This window comes from Mesoplodon bidens (genome assembly GCF_964165515.1).
Source record: "Mesoplodon bidens genome assembly, chromosome: 6".
NCBI lineage: Eukaryota > Metazoa > Chordata > Mammalia > Artiodactyla > Ziphiidae > Mesoplodon > Mesoplodon bidens.
Window position 1 is genome coordinate 77,000,584 of NC_138162.1, and position 22,165 is coordinate 77,022,748.

General features: G+C 40.6%; 1 protein-coding gene across 1 annotated transcript in view; it reads right to left on the reverse strand.

Moving 5' to 3' along the window:
• DOCK8 (dedicator of cytokinesis 8) overlaps positions 1 to 22,165 on the reverse strand; it is a 226,762-nt gene that overhangs the window by 105,691 nt on the left and 98,906 nt on the right. Inside the window, exons 9-14 of the mRNA XM_081236682.1 lie at positions 21,206 to 21,355; positions 17,921 to 18,001; positions 14,396 to 14,555; positions 12,139 to 12,269; positions 10,460 to 10,553; positions 9,575 to 9,737 (exon numbers count right to left, since the gene is read on the reverse strand). Of these exons, the coding sequence (XP_081092808.1) occupies positions 9,575 to 9,737; positions 10,460 to 10,553; positions 12,139 to 12,269; positions 14,396 to 14,555; positions 17,921 to 18,001; positions 21,206 to 21,355 (779 nt within the window). The remainder of the gene's footprint in view (positions 1 to 9,574; positions 9,738 to 10,459; positions 10,554 to 12,138; positions 12,270 to 14,395; positions 14,556 to 17,920; positions 18,002 to 21,205; positions 21,356 to 22,165) is intronic.

A 22,165-nucleotide genomic window follows, 5' to 3' on the forward strand; every position in this document is an offset into this window, starting at 1 on the left:
CAGGGCACGAACCCATGTCCCCTGCATCGGCAGACAGACTCTCAACCACTGCGCCACCAGGGAAGCCCTCAGCTTACATTTTGAAGTTTGTCAAACAAAGAACATTAAACATGTGAGGTGGAACAGCACAGTTTTGGAGGTTATAGTTTAGGTCAGTGGATAAATGAAATTCATTTTTTAATTATAAAAGGTACATGATATGTGACTGATAAGCCATGGCTTTTTAAAAATTACCTTCTTATACTGAGTCAAAACTCAGTCCCCCCCACCCACCCACTCCTAGTTCTATTTTACTTTGTGCTGTGGGGCTAGCCTGCATTGTCCTCACTCCTAAACCCACTTTTGCCCTGGGAAGACTGACACAGCATCTAATATTTCGACCCAGGGCATTCTGACTTCAGCAGAGAGGGGCAAAGGGCAGCGTATCTGAGTCCTTAAAACCACAGGACACCCATTACTGGAGAGTTATTAAAACACCTCTCCTTTAGAGATGGCCAAACACTTCATGGGAAGAGTGGATCTTTAAAGTATACAGTAAAGTCAGAACAAAGAATGAGAAGCTAAAAAGTAGAGAAGGGCTTCCCTGGTGGCGCAGTGGTTGAGGGTCCGCCTGCCGATGCAGGGGACATGGGTTCGTGCCCCGGTCCAGGAGGATCCCACATGCCCCGGAGCGGCTGGGCCCGTGAGCCATGGCCACTGACCCTGTGCGTCCGGAGCCCGTGCTCCGCAACGGGAGAGGCCGCAACAGTGAGAGGCCCGCGTACAGCCAAAAAAAAAGTAGAGAAGATTTTTTCCCCCTAAATGGTAAAAGAAATAAGAGGGAACAATTCCCTGAAGGATATCTCATCAGAAGACAAAGCCACTTCAAAGAACTAATTTTAAAATAACAATTTAAAAAACAGAAGTAGAGAAGTCAAAGAAAGAAAGCTTTTTGAGTTTGAGGAAGCTCCTTCTAATCTAGGCAAACTATTCATCATCATCATCAAATGCAGGCCCAGATTTGCCACATTTTCATCACCATTTCTCTGTTGCTTCTGCCCCCACCAACCTTACATTCCCACCCCATGTAAAAACAGGATGCTTCATGAACCTTACTGCTGAAATCTACGTAAAGGATCTCTGGGGAAAAAAATGACATTCACCCCCAATATGTGGACAGAGCAGGATTTTTGGTTAGGACAGTTGTTTACAGGCAGTAACGCTAAAGCATGATGGACTCAAAGGGAATGAGTATAAAATAGAGACCAGTGAGGGGTTGTGACTTGTACTTAATGTACACAGAACCTCCTTAACACTATTTCATTACTGCCAAACCACATTCCTTTACTTTTGTATTTGAGGCAGGTTTGGTGAATGTGTAAAAATGTATAGTGAGCAATCCACCCCCAAAACGAGATTTTGCTGTCTCTCTAGACCACAGGATACATTTCTCCATCCTCCTCTCCACCACGTCTTTCAACAAAGTGACAGATTTCTAAGTTCCTGACTTAACTGATGAAAGAAGGCAGAAGCTGACAGGGTAAAAGAAAATCCTTTGCAAAAAGTGCCAACAGTGATCTCTTGGGACACTGGAATACTTTCCCAGTTTTTCTTGGTCCTGCGCTTCAAGGCAAAAAAATACAATGCATGTTTGCCTTTAATAAATCACGACTCCATCTGCTTAGAAATGGAAAGGTACCTAGCTGCTTCTGAATCTAGAAAGTGAGCAAATTGTGCCCTCAAGTGGCTAAATGTGGTACTGGAAGGGGAGCTTCGCAAAACCTGCCCTTGCTGCTAAGAAATCTTAGGTAACTTGTTCCCTCCTGAGTTTTTTCATTCTTCTAAAAAGAGGAAGGACGACTGAATTTTGGAGGAAAGTGAGGATTGTGTTCCTGATTTATTATTGAGGCCAACTTGCCAGAGCAAAGTCAAGTACAGGAACTTAATTATCTGGGTAATTTTGGCACCAGGAATTCACTTTGCCTTTGTCTGCATTACTTGGCTAATTTAAATGATTAGATTTTGCCTGGGCTGTCACTGCTATTCCTAAATAAAGTGTTTGTTTATAATAAGCTTCATGTTCCACAAACAACTGCTCACTGAGTCTAGGAAGACCAAGGACTGAGCTTCAGGGCTGTCTTATACTTACAACAGTTATTTAAACACTCCTTGAGAGGGTGAAAAGCAGGAATTTACACCATATGCTTGTACATGTGTGAAAGGTTATATAAGATTCTTCATTTTAACATCATTTGTAATGTTAAAAGATTGGCAACATCTTAGATGCTCATTAGTCTGGGGTTAAATGAATTATGATACAGCCATATAATGAGATTCAGTGGAGGTGTAAAAAAGCATGAGGCCACTCTGTATTCATATAGAAGTGCTGTCTATAATATAGTGTTCAATGAGAAATCAAAGTGCAGAACAGTGTGAGGATTATGCTATACTTGCACTCTGAAAGGAAAAGTGCAGGGTTGTATTGGTTTGTACAAACATAGTTTATTTCTGGAAGGATAAACAAGAAACTGATTAAAAATGGCTGTTTCCAATTGTCAAAAATTGGATTGAGCTGTGAAATATACATGATTTTCACCTGTTTTGTTCACTAGTATTCTCCAGTGTCTAGAAAAGGGCCTGGCATGTTGCAGGCACTCAATATTTGTGGAATAAAATGAAGAAAATAAAATGTGTGTATGTGTGTGTGTGTGTGTGTGTGTGTGTAAATATATATATTTTTTAAGACTGTCTCCAAGGAGGGGAATCTACAGTTGGAGGTCAGGCATGGTAGAGAGAATTTTCACTGTGCATTTATGTACTTATAAAATATTGAAATATTAGCATAGGATACCTATTCCAATATAAATAAAATTCAAACAACCAAAGAAACAAATAAGAATGGGGAGTTATTATTTGGAATAGTTATTTAAGTAAGGTATTGTTTTGTGGTGATTTAGACCACGGTCAATCACATCATAAACTACTAACCATTCATTAGTAATAACCCTGGAGTACTAACAGCATGGAGGAGCATTATGCCATAAAAAAAACATCGTCCCGGGCTTCCCCAGTGGCGCAGTGGTTGAGAGTCCGCCTGCCGATGCAGGGGACACGGGTTCGTGCCCCGGTCCAGGAAGATCCCACGTGCCACGGAGCGGCTGGGCCCGTGAGCCATGGCCGCTGAGCCTGCGCATCCGGAGCCTGTGCTCCACAACGGGAGGCCACAGCAGTGGGAGGCCCGCGTACCGCAAACAAAACAAAAAAAACCTCATCATTCTCACATGGAGAGGTTTTCTGGGTGTTGTAGATTCCTGATAGACAAGTATTGAATACTTGCTCTTCACCATATCCATTTCACCTGGTATCCTGGCATACGATAGGATTGCTTCCCAGGTCAGAGGGATTAAGTCGCAAGGCTCTTTCCCCTGAGTTTCCCGTGGCTTGCGTCACTGTGGACTTTGGATGACTCCAATTAGTAGAGGAACTTATTAAGTGGGGCCATGGAAGGGAGGGAGAGGCTTTGATCCTCAAAGAAGCGTGTTGTACCCTTAAGACCCTACCCCAGGCCTCCTGAATGGGAGTCTCCAGGTAGGGCTGGACACTTGCATTTTTACAAAGCTCTACAATGAACTCGGAGGCACACTACCCTCCTTCCCCTCCCCCATCCCACCCCCAACACTGAACAGATCCACTCTGGATGGAGAGACGACTGGGCTCAGATTGGACAAAAGAAAGTTCCTCTCAAGGATACCTTCCATTCCCCATGCCCTGACTCCTTCCTCAACACGTCACCCAGAATTCTTTCTGGTTTATTCCTTAGAAACGCTATTCACTAAATTATAACTTCCAGACAGTCATTCAACACCAGCTTGCACATTTATCCTATGCCGTGCTTTTTGCCCCTGTAGGATGCAAGCCTGGCAGCGTTCCTCAAAACGCCATTGTGATACGAAAGGCACCTCCCTGTTAGACCAGAATGCAGACTTCTGGTCTGAGAACATTCAGCTAAATAGGAGGCAGCCTGAAAACAGCTAATTATCCATCAAAGAAATCATGTTCTAACTGATATGCTTGTTCACAGCAAGCACAGTCGTCCACAGCGAGTCTGATAATTGGATAAAACGACCTCAGAGGCTCTTGGGGGCTGGGATGAGAGATGAAAACGCACTTTATGTGGATTTCTCTAATGTAATCACCAGTTACAGGGACAGCAAGGAGCTTATTAACAGGCTCATTACAACCTCAGCGCCTGTGATCTCCACGCAAACTCCCGTAACTGCCACAAGATAAAACCCCCTTAAAGGTCTCGCTGGGCCTTGGCCCCAGGCCACATTGTTTTCATTCTGCCCCCGCCAGAAGGCAGCTGGAGTCTCCATTACCAGCTGCTGGGCCACGTGGAAAAATCAGCCAGGAGTTGGTTCCAACGTGTTCTTGGGCTAACAACCAGTATTTTTAAAATCTGGGCATGGAGAAAAGAATGCCATACTCAGAGTCAGATAATCCTGTTTATCGACCTAATTTTTCCAGCTGTTCTGCTCCACTTTCGGAATGACCGTCCTTCTGCTTGTGATTTTGAAATAGCTCTTGCCTGGGTCTGCTTCGGTGTACTTGTCTGACCCCATGCCTCTCACACACAGAGGCTGCCGACAGCACTGCAGAGGCCCAAGCCCCTGGTTGGGGAGATGCTTGCCATTCCTAGAATGAGTACTTCTGGCTCTAGAAGTTCGTCTCTTCCCTCAAAGTGAGTGTCTGTCTTATGAGTGACCAACACTCCCATTGGTTCATGGGGATGCTTCCTCAGCCAGGCCCAGTTCTTTTATAACCGATCTAGATTACTCCTCAAAGTGAGTTGAATTAAGGTAGAGGCATCAGGCAGCATCCACAGAGAATACAGTATGAATGGTGCCCCTGTGGGCAACACAGTGACCCCAGCTGAGGGCACCTGAAGGGGCAGGGCTGTCAAAGGAGGCACCTGAAGAGATCGGAGGATGGAGAGACTGAGGGCAGGAAGGCAGCTCAGCCTATCCCAGGCCAATTTTATCTGAGGCTCCATGGCAGCTGCTCTTTAAGAGAGGTAAAGAACCTGAGTGCTATTCATATGGTATTAAACTGAAGCCCCACCCATATGACAATCCTGTAAAGCATGACTCTGGCCACAACTGACACTCAAGGCCAGACAACACCTGCCACTCGTTCATGTAATAGTTCCCTCCACTCAAGGGAGCTCTGAAGTTTATGTGAAAGATACACAAATTGGAAATCTGAATCCTGGCTTTGTCACTGTAGGCATTCCTTGCTTGGCCCAATAGATATATTCTCCACAAGTTCCAGGGAGATCAATTTATTATGTCAAGCCATATTTCAAATTTATGAGGTAAGTCTGCTATCAAACAAAGAATTATCCCTAAATTTATCTGCTCTGTAAATCTTAATTTTCATTTATTTGATTTCCTTAAAGGGATACAGCCAGAATTAGAGACATGGAAATAGAAAGGTCAACATGAAAAGTTACCCTACATGCCAAACCCTTAGAATGATGTCCAGAATTCAACTCAGTCAAAGGAAAACTTTTCTAAAAGAAACAGGAACTGCTGTCCCTACTGAAATAATATTCTTGGGAGACATAAGACTTTAGACCTCACCTGTTATTGGTACCATAATGTAAAGAGGTTTAGAGACCTTTGCTTAAAAGGAGACTTTGATTTGGAGAGGAGGGGACAGAAAAGTCAAGAGGTTACAAGTTTTGACAAAAATGAGAAGATGAGGTCATCAAGGGTAAACTGAGTCAACTTCCCGATTTGACCTGGGGTTCGGACCTGACTTGAGTGTTCCATTTCCGTTTTGTGAAATGGGAGTGGTGGTTGAGAAAAGGGGAGAATTAGTCTAGGACTGGGTTACTGTCCAGACCAGCCTAATCAAAACCACTACAAAGCATATGAGGCCTGGAGACAAAACACTTAAAAATTTAACAACAGCATGAGAAATTCAGACAAAATGTTCTCTCAATTCCTTGACATTTTCACATAGTAAGATTCTGAACCAAGTTCACCACAACTCTCCTCCCTTAAACAAGCTATAATATATGGTGGCCTGGGAGCCAGGAGAAGACAGAAGACCAAAGCTGGAGGGAAGTATTGTCTTCTATCATTCCTAAGAGACCTGATTTTTAATGGGGTGGCCTTGGCATTTCCACAGTGTACAGAACAGCTAAAGAATATTCATTTTGCACTTGTGGGTCTGTTTCTCATGATGCCAAGTTGGGTCCACAGTAATCCATTCAAACTTGTCCTCCTCAGCACTCCTACATTTCTGAATCAGTAGGTGCACTAACGCATTGAGTCCCGCTGTGATGTAATTAAGGGATAATGTTTGCAGCAAGGAGTAGAGAGAGTTGTAAATGCCTCCCATGGGTGATTAAAAGCTAGGGGAGGGCTTCCCTGGTGGTGCAGTGGTTGAGAGTCCGCCTGCCAATGCAGGGGACACGGGTTCGTGCCCCGGTCCGGGAAGATCCCACATGCCGCGGAGCGGCTGGGCCCATGAGCCATGGCCGCTGAGCCTGCGCGTCCGGAGCCTGTGCTCCGCAACGGGAGAGGCCACAACAGTGAGAGGCCTGTGTACCGCAAAAAAAAAAAAAAAAAAAGCTAGGGGAAGTTGAATAACTATAGAACTCATTTGGTGCAAGTTTATTCCAGTACCAAGAGCATTCTTTTTTCCAATTATAGGATAGGGTTTCTAAAAAGATACACAGCATCCAGAAGCAAACATTTTCATGTCTTCATCTCCCTCTAGGGGATGGAGAATGGAAACTACTGCATCCTAGGAATGCTTACTTATCTAGGAGGGAAACTTAGCTGACTTTGTATTTAGGAATGAGAAGAGAAAACCAAGAACTGCTTCAGAAAGAATTAACTGGGGGAAATGCATGTGTACTTCAATTCTGAAAGGAAGAGGTACACTTCTAACTGTATGAATGGTTGGTTGTAATTCTCACTGCCATTTTTTAAAATTGAAGTGTAGTTGATTTACAATATTGTGTTAGTTTCAGGTATACAGCAAAGTGATTCAGTTATACATATATACATGTATATATATCTATATACTTTTTTCTTTTTAAATTTTTATTGGAGTATAGTTGATTTACAATGTGTTAGTTTCAGATGTACAGCAAACTGAATCAGTTATATATACACATATATCCACTCTTTTTTTTAGAGTCTATTCCCATGTAGGCCATTACAGAGTATTGAGTAGAGTTCCCTGTGCTATACAGTAGGCTCTTATTAGTTATCTATTTTACATATAGTAGTGTGTATATGTCAATCCCAATCTCCAGATTTATCCCTTCCCCGATCCTCTGGTAACCATAAGTTTGTTTTCTACATCCGTGACTCTACTTCTGTTTTGTAAATAAGTTCCCATTTTTTAGATTCTACATTCTTTTTCTATGATTCTTTTCCATTATAGTTTATCACAAGCTATTGAATATAGTTCCCTGTGCTACAGAGTAAAACCTTGTTGTTTTACTCACTGCCATTTTTTTTTTTTTTTTTTTTGCGGTACGTGGACCTCTCACTGTTGTGGCCTCTCCCGTTGCGGAGCACAGGCTCTGGACGCGCAGGCTCAGCGGCCACGATTCACGGGCCCAGCCGCTCCACGGCATGCGGGATCCTCCCGGACTGGGGCACGAACCCGTGTCCCCTGCATTGGCAGGCGGACTCTCAACCACTGCACCACCAGGGAAGCCCACTCACTGCCATTTTTGACATCAACAAACCACTCACTTATCCTGTCTGGGTCTCAGTTTTATACATCTGAAAACGTGAGGGGTAGAGGTGCTTAGATTAGGTGAGTTCTGAAATTCTTTGCATTTCAGTCCCACATACCCAAACATCACAATGGGAAGTATGAGTGAGGATCTGGGGGAATCAGAACCCTCTTACACTGCTGGAAGGACTGCAAACTGACACAATTTTGGAAAGAAATGGTGGTATAACTAAAACTGAAAATATGTATCACTGTGACCCAATAATTTTATTTCTAGGCATACTGCTTAGGGAAACTTTCACATATGTGCACAGAGAGACAAAGACAAAAATTCTCACTGCACAGTGTTTATAAAAGCCCAACATTGAAAAAATATAAATATCTATCAATAGAAAAATAGGAAATAGATAAATAAAACATGGCCTCTTCACAGAAAGGAACACTAAATAGCAGTTTAAAAGAATGGCAAAGCTCTATATAAATCAATATTTCTAAAATACAAGCTATTAAGGAATTCCCATTGGTTACATTTGTGAAAATCTGAGTAACTAAAAAAGAATAATGACTGCTACTGAGTGTAACACACTGAATCAATAGAATTCATGAGTCCACAATAATACTCAAACAAAAAAGAAAAAAAATCATACTGTTGGATGAAAAGTACAGTAGTACAGTATAACACATAGAGTATGAAGCCATTTACGTACATTTTAAATGAATATAAAAATAATACCATTCAGTGTTCACAGATTCATAATACATGACTCTGTGTGTGTGTGTGTGTGTGTAAATCCAGGGAAAATAGAAAGGACCTATGTAAGTTCATGACAATGTGATGTGAGAGGCAGGGTAGGGGTCTGTAATTGGAGACTGGGGATAAAGGAGACTTCAACTTAACCAGTATGATTGTTTGTGTGTATATGTGTGTGTGTGTGTGTGTGTGTGTATAAATATATATATATATATATATATATATATATATATATATATATATATATTTATACACACACACACACACACACACACATAACAACAAAATGTCATTTCTAGATGCTGGAGACAAGGTGCTTATTATAACTTTCTTCTCTGCATTAAAAAAAATCTTCTCAAAATAAAAAATAAAAGTATATGATCAGCAATGCTTTCGGCAGACGGATGTTGACAAGCTCCCTCTGAGCCCCCATGCAAAGGGCCTCCAAGAAACTGAGGCAACCTAACCTTTTAGGCCTTTACTGTGTAGTTCCATGCTATCCAATATGGTAGCCACCAGCCACATATAGCTACTTGAATCTGAATTCAAATTAATTAAAGTTAAATAAAATGAAAATTTCAGTCCCTACACTGCACTAGCCACATTTCAAAGGCTGAAGGGCCACATGTGGCTAGTGTCTATTTTACTGGGCAGCACACATATAGAACATTTCTATCATTCCTCTAAATTCTATTGACAGAGCCAGTCTTGAGCTAAAAAAGCTGTCTTTTAGACAACCAGAACACTTTTAGTCATTGCTCTTTCCCTAATATGTCCTTCTGCCCATAGGAAAACCAAGGTAATGACTAGGAGGATTTTTTTGTTTCTAGAAGGAATATGTCCACTATAATTCTACATTCCAGTTATGACTGAAGTAACATTTTCTCGTGAAAAAAAATGAGATAAATCATCTTTTAAAATTGATCTTAAAAAGTAATTATCTATAGTTTTGTAAACATCATATTTCATTTTCCCCAAAACTTAGGAAGTAGGAAAATAGGTCAAAGGATGATGAAAGCATTACCCAAACAAGGCTCAAATTTTTGGATCAATAATTTTCCAAGAGCCTTTGTTTCTTACCTGTACACAGTATGAGGGACATACACTTCTCGGATTGGAAATTCCAAAATCTCTTTGTGTGGACGTCCCCGGTTTTCAGGAAAGGGTCTCACTGGCAGCATTTCAGGAGTCAGACAGCAGCTGGTTGTCTCTGGAGCCAGAGAAATCTCCAGTTTGAGCAAGCCTAAAGAAAGAAAATAGGACTGTCTTAGTAAAGACGTTATATACGAGGGAGTCAAGAAAGACTGCTGTACTATATTTCTTTTATGGAAATGAGGGTAAATTGTGTGAGTATAAGCATTTTGGCATACCCAGTTAATTTCCCATAGTTTGAGAAAAAGCATGTCATGACAATTTTTGAGAGTTAGTTTCTAGAACTTAAAAAGCAAAAAACTGTAAAATGAGTAAGAACACATTAGAGGATCTTTAAAGTCCCTTCCAGAACTACCACACCGTAAGTATATAGTTCAGTAATTTCTCTCATTACGAGCACTAAAAATTGGTGGTTTTCAAACTAGGTTCCCTGGTACCCCAGGGGACTGCAGAAGTGCCTCAGGGGCTGTTAAGCTGAGGATAAGGAGGGTGCACCCTCACCTTCTACCAAAGCATTTCACTTTCACTTTTTCTCATGTTAAGAGTTCCATACAATATGATGAAGAGGCTCCTCTCTTCGAACAATTATCTGATTTTCTGAGTGAGCAATCAAATATAAAGCATGATGTTTATTTACAGAATCAGTCCTTTAATAAAAATAGAAAACATAACAGGTTGGCCAAAACCAGACCTTAACTCCTAATACAAAATCCTATATTTCACTTGACAAAAAATTGCAGCATTACATGAATAATGTGTCTAATCATAAATGGCTTTGGCACAACAAAGAGGATAAAGACAAGCCATCCACACCTGGAACTGACTTGACTCTTCTCTGTAGGGATGAAGATCTTTTGTAGTCAGCTAAAAACTTGAATAAGTCTTCATCACTAAGGCGATCTCCCTCCTGCCAAGAGAGAAGTCAGGGTTAGTGTAGATGCACCATATACTCCTGGGGTCGGGACCAAAGATTTCTCAGAAGATTTTTATCTTTAAGTATTATTGAACGTGCCTTTCATAGATACAAGGCAACTCTGAAATCTTTTAGTCAACCTCTTGTCAAATATTCTTTCTCTGCCACTCTGACTCTCTCAGCCTCTTCCATCCTCCTGGAGATGGGGATTTTACTGCATTCCTGAGGAAGGCTGTTTGACCATTAGTATCCAGGCCAAAAGGTCCTCCCCCTATAACTTAAACCCACTGATACTTGTTTACTCCCTGGAACAAAACAGAATAAAAGTTTTCTTCAAAGATTTGAAGATGGAGAAAGCAGCTTTCCATCTTTTTCCTATTCTCATATTCTTCACATTTGTCTTGACTAAGAAGGCTAAGCACACATACTACACTCCATGTGCGTATGTGGGACAGGCATGCTGCTGAGGGATACGTGTGCATGAGCTCTGATCCTTACAGCAGCCCAGTAAGGAAGGTAGGTAGGTAGATAGCTGTGTCCTATTCCTAAGTACAGATGAGAAAACTTTGGCTTATTTAGTCAAGGGCCTTGCTCCCCAAGGCAATACAATTGGAAGGAGTATTTCCCAAATAGAAACCCTTTCAGTCCCCTGCAATCTCTATCCTGAGGCATGGCACACAGAACCCTTAGTATCTCTTCTGCATTTCAGTTTGTTAACATAACCCCTTGACATGCCCCATGAGAACTGCTTGAGCTGCAGAAAATTTTCCAAAACAGAGTCAAACCAAGTATAAGTCAAGTTGTTTTCTTTGGTAGTAAAATACATATCACGTAAAATTTACCAGCTTAAGCATTTTTGAGTATACAGTTCAGTAGTGTTAAGTACCTTCACTTGGTTGAGCAAACGATCTCCAGAATGCTTTCAGTTTGCAAAACTGAAACTCTATACCCATTAAACAGCTCCCCATTCCCCATTTCCTGCAGCCCCTAGCCATCATCATTCTACTTTCTGCCATTCCACCTTCTGTCTCTATGAATTTGATTACGCTAGGAAATGCTTCATTCTTTAAGTAGTCTCAATGATTTCTGAGCTAAGAAAGAGCACCATCTGTAACGGTCACACTCTGTGAGGAAGTAGGCAGCTCTAGAAAGCCTGCACGTGGAAAAGGGGTGAGATGGACAACATCTAGGCCAAGAAACCCCAAGCCAAAGGGGAAATGGATATTTTAGCCAGACTGTTTTCATAGCCTAATAAATGAATTGACCATGATAGTTCAAATAGAATAGTTTGTATTAATGGGAACCAGCCCTTCTCTCAATTAAAAGGGCTAACATTCATTTAGCACTTGTTATATTCCAGGCACTCTGAGAAGAGCTTTACACGTCTCATGTCATCGAACCCTCCCAAAAGCCACATCAAGCAAGTGCCATCATCCCTGTTTTGTAGATAATGAAACCGAGGCTTGGTGAGGTTGACTAACTTGTTCTCTTAGTCACTGCATATACTCCTCCTCTGGGCTCCAGCACTCATGCCATTGTGAGGAGACAAAGCCAGACACACTGTAACATGAAGAGATACCTGTTTGAAGAAGCTGTTAATGGTCAAGGTCTTGAAGTTGGATCCAACCCCATTCTCATCCAAGGAGAAGGCTCTTTCAGAAAGTCTTCGAGATTGGGACAAAGTTTTCCGCTCACCCACAGAGCCTTTCCCTTTAAGGAAAACAATTGTCATTCTAAAGTTTGTCTTTCTGTTTGAATATATAGCAGTTATTAACTTTACCGTATGTAAGATATGTTGAAGCTCACTGAAGGAGAACACTGAACACGGCCATTCTTGTTTTGCATGACAATTTCCCTCCCCTGATCCCTGTTCTTAGACCCCCCTGTTGGAGACCCTAATCCTCCTCTGATCATAGAGAGAGCCCATGAGCAACCACAGTGCCCTCCCACGTGGCGATCAAGGTAGCAGGAGTCCAGAACTGCAGCCAGAGCAGGGTCTGGCTAAATAATAAGCTTTATTTAGTCAACAGTGTTTAGTTTTGTTTTATTTTTATATTTACATTCCATTGGGAGAGGCATGTACTCAAATGCCCCTGCAGGCATTTGGGATTGTGGCCCGAACATGCTATGTACAGGTCAGCCTGAGTACATCCTGGATCTTAGCTTTCTTCTGCTCTTGCTGTGTGGACCAGGCAGCAGAACTGAGTTTCTGCCTTGGCCAAACTGCCTAATGGTAATTAGAACTGAGTCACACCCAAACCTGAACCGTGATACTCTGCTTAGTTATTTCTTACCCCTTTTGAGATTTAGGTGAGGATTTTGTTACTTTTATACTGTAAAACTCAGGGGTTCTGTAGTGAATGGTCAAATTGCATACAACTGTAATATTTCAATCCTGTCTTTGAACATTCTCTTACCCTTAATTCTTGTCATAATGCTGAACTGGAGCTTCCTGCTACCACTGAGCCACCTAAACTTGCCATGCTGCCTCAGTATAATACACTACATCTTTTGGTTGCTTCTTAAAAATCAGCCTCTGTAGTCAGGTTAATTTCTCCTTGACCCAGAGATGACTGAGGACTCAGCAAGCTCTATGCCTTAACTATGTAGTTTATGTGTCCTTTAAGCTCTATGCAGAACTCTTTCAAATAAGGCTACCTGGGTCTACATAGAAATTAGCATTAAAAAAAAACCACACACACATATTGTGGTGTGAATGTTGGGATGCACTAAAATGAGATTTTTATTTTTATTTTTTTTTTGCGGTATGCGGGTCTCTCACTGTTGCGGCCTCTCCCGTTGTGGAGCACAGGCTCCGGACGCGCAGGCTCAGTGGCCATGGCTCACGGGCCCAGCCGCTCCACGGCACGTGGGATCTCCCTGGACCGGGGCACGAACCCGTGTCCCCTGCATCGGCAGGCGGACTCTCAACCACTGTGCCACCAGGGAAGCCCTGAGATCTGTCTTTGATAAATCAGCAATAACCCGGGAGTTCTGACTGGTAATTATGCATCAATAACTCCAGGATAGCAGCAGCAATAACAAAATACCTTTTCCTCCATTCCTCTGGTAAAGGCAACATTTCAGAAGTGGCAGAGCTTAGGAATGCATGAGAAACGTCCCAAGAAATGTGACTGGAGACATAAATATTTGCTGGATACAAAGACATTTTAAAAAACAGAAACTCTGCCACAGGTGAGGGGTGATATACTTGCAAACTCTGTAACCCTCTTGGATAGTTCCATACCCAAACTGTTGAGGAAATTAATAATTCAGATCAAGGGTTAGGTAATGAAAAAGAGAAATATGCTAAATAAATCAGAACAGTAACTAAATATTCTTTTGGCATCCACTTTTTTCATTTGCCTTTGGCAAAATAAACTTTAAGGAACTGGAAATTTTGATAGAAACCAGAGTTTTTCACTTTGAAGCTCTTGCTTTTCTTATATTTAGGAGCCAACCATAGTGCCTTTGTTTAACACACTACAAACTATATTATTATATTATTACATTTTCTTGTTATTTTCAAGAATTTTACTTTTAAGAAGAGATGGCCACTGAAAATTAACTCTTTAAAGTGTCAAACTGTACAGAAAATTCCAAACAAAAACCTTACTATATTTAAACTTCACAAAGTTCATTGTAATTGTCTTGGGGATCGCTGTCCAATCAAGCATTTGTATTCCAGTCTTAATCATGTTTCATCCTATTCACCTCCTTCTTCCTGCCCACTCCCCCCACCTTACTGCACCCCCAACCCCCCAACAATCAGCAGCTGACCTCAGAGCTGGTACATTGGGGAGCCCTTCCCCTCACACCACAGTTGAAAAGCTTACCAACCGTGGACTCCACATCAGTTACCTCCCTGTCGAGGGTAGAGACATTGAAGAAACTTGCTAAGCTTATGGGAGCCCAGGCAAAGGGCATCCGGTATTTCCCCAAACGTTGGCAGAAGGATTCAGCTTGAAGTTTTAGTTTTTCAATCTTTTCTTTACTCTAGAGGAAAATGGAAAGAGACAGCAGAAACAAACAATATGGCACAACATCACTCTCAATGGTGAAAAACTGAAAGCATTTCCTCTAAGATCAGGAACAAGACAAGGGTGGCCATTCTCACCACTATTATTCAAGATAGTTTTGTAAGTTTTAGCCATGGCAATCAGAGAAGAAAAAGAAATAAAAGGAATCCAAATAGGAAAAGAAGAAGTAAAACTGTCACTGTTTGCAGACAACATGATTCTATACTTAGAAAATCCTGAAGATGCCACCAGAAAACTACTAGAGCTAATCAATGAATCTGGTAAAGTAGCAGGATAAAAAATTAATGCACAGAAGTCTCTTGCATTCCTATACACTAACAACAAAAAATCAGAAAGAGAAATTAAGGAACCACTCCCATTTATCACTGCAATGAACAGAATAAACCTACCTAAGTAGGCAAAAGACCCATGCAGAAAACTATAAGACACTGATGAAGGAAATCAGATACAAACAGATGGAGAGATATACCATGTTCTTGGATTGGAAGAATCAACGTTGTGAAAATGACTACACTGCCCAAAGCACTCTACAGATTCAATGCAATCCCCATCAAATTACCAATGGCATATTTCACAGAACTAGAACAAAAAAGTTTATAATTTGTATGGAAACACAAAAGACCCCGAATAGCCAAAGCAATCTTGAGAAAGAAAGACAGAGCTGGAGGAATCAGGCTCCCTGACTTCAGACTCTACTACAAAGCTACAGTCATCAAGACAGTGTGCTACTGGCACAAAAATAGAAATATAGATCAATGGAACAGGATAGAAAGCCTAGAGATAAACCCATGCACATGTGGTCACCTTATCTTTGACAAAGGAGGCAAGAATATACAGTGGAGAAAAGACAGTGTCTTCAATAAGTGGTGGTGGGAAAACTGGACAGCTACATGTAAAAGAATGAAGTTAGAACACTTCCTAACACCGTACACAAAAATAAACTCCAAGTGGATTAAAGACCTAAATGTAAGGCCAGACACTATAAAACTCTTAGAGGAAAACATAGGCAGAACACTCTATGACATAAATCACAACAAGATCCTTTTTGACCCACCTCCTAGAGTAATGGAAATAAAATAAAAAATAAACAAATGGGACCTAATGAAACTTAAAAGCTTTTGCAGAGCAAAGGAAACCATAAACAAGACGAAAAGACAACCTTCAGAATGGGAGAAAATATTTGCAAACGAAGCAACTGACAAAGGATTAATCTCCAAAATATACAAAGCAGCTCATGCAGCTCAATATCAAAAAACGATTCAGTCAAAATATGTGCGTAAGACCTAAACAGACATTTCTCCAAAGAAGACATACAGATTGCCAACAAACACATGAAAAGATGCTCAGCATCACTATTCATTAGAGATACGCAAATCAAAACCACAATGAAATATCACCTCACACCAGTCAGGATGGCCCTCATCAACAAATCTACAAACAATAAATGCTGGAGAGGGTGTGGAGAAAAGGGAACCCTCCTGCACTGTTGGTGGGAATGTAAGTTGGTGCAGCCGCTGTGGAAAAACAGTATGGAGGTTCCTCAGAAAACTAAAAATAGAACTACCGTATGATCCAACTACTGGGCATATACCCTGAGAAAACCATAATTCAAAAAGATACATGTACCACAATGTTCATTGCAGCACTATTTACAATAGCCAGGACATGGAACCAACCTAAATGTCCATCAACAGATGAATGGATAAAGAAGATGTGGCACATATATTCAATGGAATATTACTTAGCTGTAAAAAGGAATGAAATTGACTTATTTGTAATGAGGTGGATGGACCTAGAGTGTGTCATACAGAGTGAAGTAAGTCAGAAAGAGAAAAACAAATACTGTATGCTCATGCACAAATATGGAATCTAAGAAAACAGTACTGATGAACCCAGTGGTAGGGCAGGAATAAAGACACAGACATAGAGAACGGACTTGAGGACATAGGGGGATAGGGGAAGCTGGGATGAAGTGAGAGAGTAGCATGGACATATATCCACTACCAAATGTAAAATGGATGGCTAGTGGGAAGCTGCTGCATAGCACAGGGACATCAGCTCAATGCTTTGTGACGACCTAGAGGGGTGGGATAGGGAGGGTGGGAGGAGATATGGGGATATATGTATACATATAGCTGATTCACTTTGTTGTACAGCAGAAACTAATACAACATTTTAAAGCAATTATACTCCAATAAAGATATAAGAAAAAAGAAAAACCAATATGGCACCAGCACCAAGTCAACTGCCTCTGCCATGGATATGACAGCCATCTCCAAAATCTCTACCCTACTGATTAAAAAGAGGGAATGGGCAGAAAAACAACACATCTCAGGCCAGAAGTCCAATTGATAAGGAAATACAGAATAGAAAAGGAGGAATTTAAAGAATTAAAGAAAGCCTACATTCAATTATTAAATATACCTTCAGCTAAACAAACAAACAAGCAAACAAAAAACCCAAAAGTATTGGGGCTTATTATACTACCTAATCAACAAGTACCTCTTTTAGGTGCTAGCTACACTAGATTCGCATGAGAGAATCTTGGGATGAAAAGTTTTGTACATCATCTCTATCAAGCTCTTAAGAGAGCCTGTTTTTCCAAAGTTGTCTTGGAAGATTCCAGAAAGATCTATAAGCGTTCCTAACAACCTCCTTATTAGGTTGACAACACTTCTAAGGTAATCATTCTAAGTTCAGGATAAAAGGTAGATTAAAAAAAGCAAGTTATCTTGAGTTCAATAAATCTTACTTGAAATTTATGAGTCTGCAGTAGGATGCTGTTGGGCAAGTCTTATTCCAAAAAGGCCATGTTTTAAAAATTATGTTGGAAACTTTTGCAAATGGGTGCTGAGAAGAGATGTCCTTTTCATGGCTCAGTACCTATGTTGTACTAATAAATTTATGATGTACAGCAGTCTCAGCTAATGTCCAAATATCCAGATCAGAAAGGGTGGTGGCCCATGTTGTGGAGGAAGCTAGGGGAGCTGTGGCACTGTTCAGTTTTGTGGGGTGTCTGTGGCCTTCCCAACCGAGTCCAGGCCTCAGAACCAAGACAACAGGACGCGTTTTTGCCCTAGTCAAGTTTTGTAATTAGACGTTGGTGTGTACATCATCATTTGCTGAGTTTAATAGTTTATTTCTTTAAAAAGTTGTCATTGATGAAGTTTCCCTTCCTTATTTTGTTTGAATATAATTTATTAGTGCTTCATATGGGGACACATTATGGACTAAACTCCATTAACTATTTTATGGGAGACTTCTGAAAAACGTCTGCTTATTCTAAAATGTTACCATTTAGCAATACTCAAAATAGCATACCTTTCCACCATCACTTTCTTTGATAACCATGTAGGGTTCTGCACAGTCTCCAATCTCTCCCTGCTGAAGGACTTTTTCAATCTACCAACAAAAATAATATTAAAACAAAGTGCGTGAATTACATTTGTATAATGGAATCTATGCAACCATCAAAATAGTGTCTTATGACAATATTTGATGACATCAGATGTCCATAATATATGTTTTTTGATTTAAAAAATTAGTACGAAGAATATTACACAGTTTGGTAAAAAAAATCATAAAGGCATATTAAAAGGACGATAGATACACAGCAAATATTAATAGTATTTGTCTTTGTATGGTGGGATTATGTACTATCTTTATTTTCTTCCTATTGCTTACATGTATTTTCTGTTTTTAAACAATAAACATGTATTTTGCCTATAATAAAAAATACAATAAAAGTTATTTTTTAATACAAAACCCACGAGACATATGTAGGATGTGAATAGCTCATTTTGTTTATTATTGCTTACAATGAAAAAAGAGATATGACCTCTGTGAAAGTCAGGTTGGGGACTAAAACCTTCCACAAAATGAATAAATGAACAGAATAAATTATCTGTAATTGTCTCCCTTGTATTTCCTATTAGGGCTGCTTCTCTGGATTTAACAGACTTGGAAAGGAACTTGAAAGCAGTAGGATGGTAGAGCTTCTCACTTTGCTAACTGGCTGGTAATATGAATTACTACTGTCAAGCATCGTCTTCCATCTTGCTTCAAGTGAAGGACCTGGCTGGCCATAAATCTAGGCACCATGTTTAAGAGAAAAAAAAGCAGAAATTTCAAATTGTCTAACCCTCTGCTCAAAGAAAATTTAATTTAACTTATATGTGGAAGAGAAAAACAAATGGATTTAGTCCCATTAGTCTGTGTTATTAGTTGAGATAATCCTTGAAGAAGAAGTTTGGGTCAACATATCCTAAAAGGCACACATTCTTAACAGGCATTATCAATTAGGCACAAAGTATTTAAACCAGAAACACCCAAGTGATGGACGGTGTTTCATGGAATTTCAAAGGAAATGGTATGGGGCTGCTCAATGAACATCTGTCTCAAGGAGAATGCAAGCATTAAGTCTCTCGTCTCACAGAGGAACTTAAAAACCCCTTCCCACTGCCATGGCCTGAAGACAAGGCTGATCCTCCTGAGAGATGCACCAGGTTGAGGCCATGGACACATAACACTCGAGGTAGAGACTAACCCATTTTCCTGTTAGTCAGCGATCATTCACCTATTCACTTGTTCAAAAAACATTTGTTGAGTCCTTTCTATAGGGTAGCTGTTGGGGAGCCAAGGTGGTGAACAGGATAAGCCTGGTCCCTATCCTCCTGAAATTTATGGTCGGGAGTTTATACAGCAAATTGGAAAGAAGCTAATTTTTCCATGAGGTCAGTGGATAGAAATGTGGTCTTTAAAATGAACTTTGAACAGAGATAAAGAACCTTTTCATTAGAATCCTGAAGTAAAGAATGGGAATGCCATGACTTTGCATCTATATCATGGAACCCACAGGAGAGGGATCTCCAGAACTTGGAAGGAGGATCCAGATTCGACCAGATCAGCAGATACTATTCCCTTCACTGAGTTGGCTAACTTCAGGTACTTTGCGAGAAGGAGCTGCCGGCTGCTATGAGAGCCTACTATATGGTCCTTCAGGATTGATATGTAGAAGAAATGCCTGAGTCCTCATAACCATGGCAGGTAGGGGAAAGGGGCATATCAGAATTGCCTGGAAATTTCTTTAAGGAAGCAACAACTGTGGCATTACAATAGAGAAAAACAAATCAGAAGCAAACCAGGGACTGTCTTACTGAGTAGATTTAAATTTCTTAACTCTCTCCAGACAATTTAGAGAATGTTTATCACTGCCAAATGAATGCATTTATACATCTGAAAATTTTGGAATATACTTAGTAAGTAAGTAAATAGTCACCCATAGGTAACGACTGATATTTAGCAGACTGCCATGGGTTACCCAAAATAAAGTCATCCACTGAGAATTGGAATTGGATGTAAAATTTGGATCTATGGAACTGGTATTGGCTTCTTTGATTTCCCAGGCTAGAGTGAATTTTCAAAGTAACTGCAAGCTGCTACAGCTTGCTAGAGTGGACTTTAAGCTAATTTTCCTGTATGTCTAAGTAATATTGCAATGAAAAGGACACACATTAAGTTTGACAACAACAGATGTGTCTTTTCAGCAATAGAATTTTAACTCTATTTTCCAGAAACTTAAATGTTCCCTTCAAGCTATAATGACCTTTCAGAATTTTTGTAAAACGGTGTAAAGGGAGCTAGAATGGAAGGACATCTGCCTCTTGTTAAGTGACCTCCACATCACCTGAAGTCTTTGGAACCTGTATGCTACTCTCATGGGATCATGGGGGAATCAATGAGATTATGGACATAAAACATTGTGCTAACTAGAAAATGTCCCAATCCTAGAATGCTGGGTGTACATGAAATTAAAACACCAGGACTTTTTTTTTTTAATTTGAGGGTAAAGAGTCAATGAGACTAATTATTTGGCTTAAAGTAGATAAAATACTCAATGTTTGCTGTTAACTTCTAACCAGCCATTTCGGTGTGTAGAGAAAGTCTCTGGTTTTCTTACATCAGCAAAGAGTACAACCTAGAATGAAAGGTCTTTCCACTTAGAACTGCCCACAGATTTTGACTCTCATTAGACATAGTCTGTGAGATGGTGATGAAATGGGAGAGTGAAGCTTGGATTCTATAACCCACACCTCAAACTGTCAGAGCCTGGATTTTCGGACATTTAACTCTGGGCCTTTAGAAAAATGTGAACATGATTAGGAGACTCTGTCTGAGATTTTTCTCCACAGCAGCATCCCAGAGCTGGATAGCTGAGGGTGTTTTCCTTGTCAGAAGGAAGGGTGTCTATACATGCCAGGTTTTATTCTGTAATCACAACTACTCATTGAGGGAGGTGTTATTATCTCCACTTTACAGATGAAGAAACTAAGTCTCAGAAAGGTTAGGTAATTGCCCAAAGTCATATAGCTACTAAGTTGCAAAGCCAGGACTCAGACCTAGGACTGTTTGACTCCAAAACCCATAGTCATTCTAGTACCCAACTCAATTTGCTTTTAAAGGAAAAGGAGTAAAGTTGAGAGGGAAACAAAGCGAATCTCACAGAGGACATGTAATATTTTCTGATACCTCTTTCACTCTAAACATTCACTGGGAGTAATGCAACAATGAGAACATCAGACTGCAAATCAGATTGTGTTGAACTACCTTGACTACTAGGTAGATGTCCGAGGATGGATAGGTGACTGAGAATACCGCAGATCTTGCCTGACTGGATGTGGCAACAGAGGGCGTGTGAGCACGCAGAAATCCTTTGAATTGGTCAGAGTTCAGGTCACAGTGAAAATTTTCTGAGATCTGTAAATGAGTGGCAAAATGAAAAATGAGTTATACCTATTGTTCTCATGGTCTAAACATGTTAATAAAAAAAGTGGAAAAGAAAAACCCACCAAGTTTCACCAAAGAAATAAGTATAACCGTAGACCTGGTTTATGACTAGTGGCTGCTGGAAAATCTGATACATATTTTGTTACAGTCTCTAGATATTTCTGAGTCATTTGAGAGATGTTCTTTGAAACATTAAAATTTTTATTAACCCACCAGTATCTCCTGAATTTCAGTGATGTGCTAGGTACTGGATTGAAGAAAAGCAAGGCATTACTTTGGCTCTCAATTAATTTACAAACAAGAATGAGGGAAAAGGCAAATGCATACTAACTACAGTAAGAGCAAAATATAAGTGATCACACGCATACAAAAAAGTGCTGTGGAAGTTCCCAAGGGTGAGAGGTCACATCCAGTTGGGGGCATGGGGAATGCTTTCCATGGGGGAGGCATGTGAGATGGATAGGCCTTGGAAGAAGGTTCCACCAAGCAGAGCTGGAGGGGGACTGTGTACCAGGGAGAGAGTGCACCACAGATATCTCAGAGGCTGGAACACGTGGAGTGACTTTAGTTAACATCAAGGAGCCTGGCTTGACTCTGCCTAGGCTCTCGAGGGAAAGAAAGCAGATGAGAGCCATCCTGAAGAAAGCCGGGCATGGAAGCTGAAGAATTTGTTTTTAATTTGCAGGTAGTGAGGATCCATTAAAGATTTCAAGCAAGAGCATGTCACAGTGAGTGCTCCTGAGCTCACCAGTGCAGTGTTACTTAAGAACCACTGTAGAG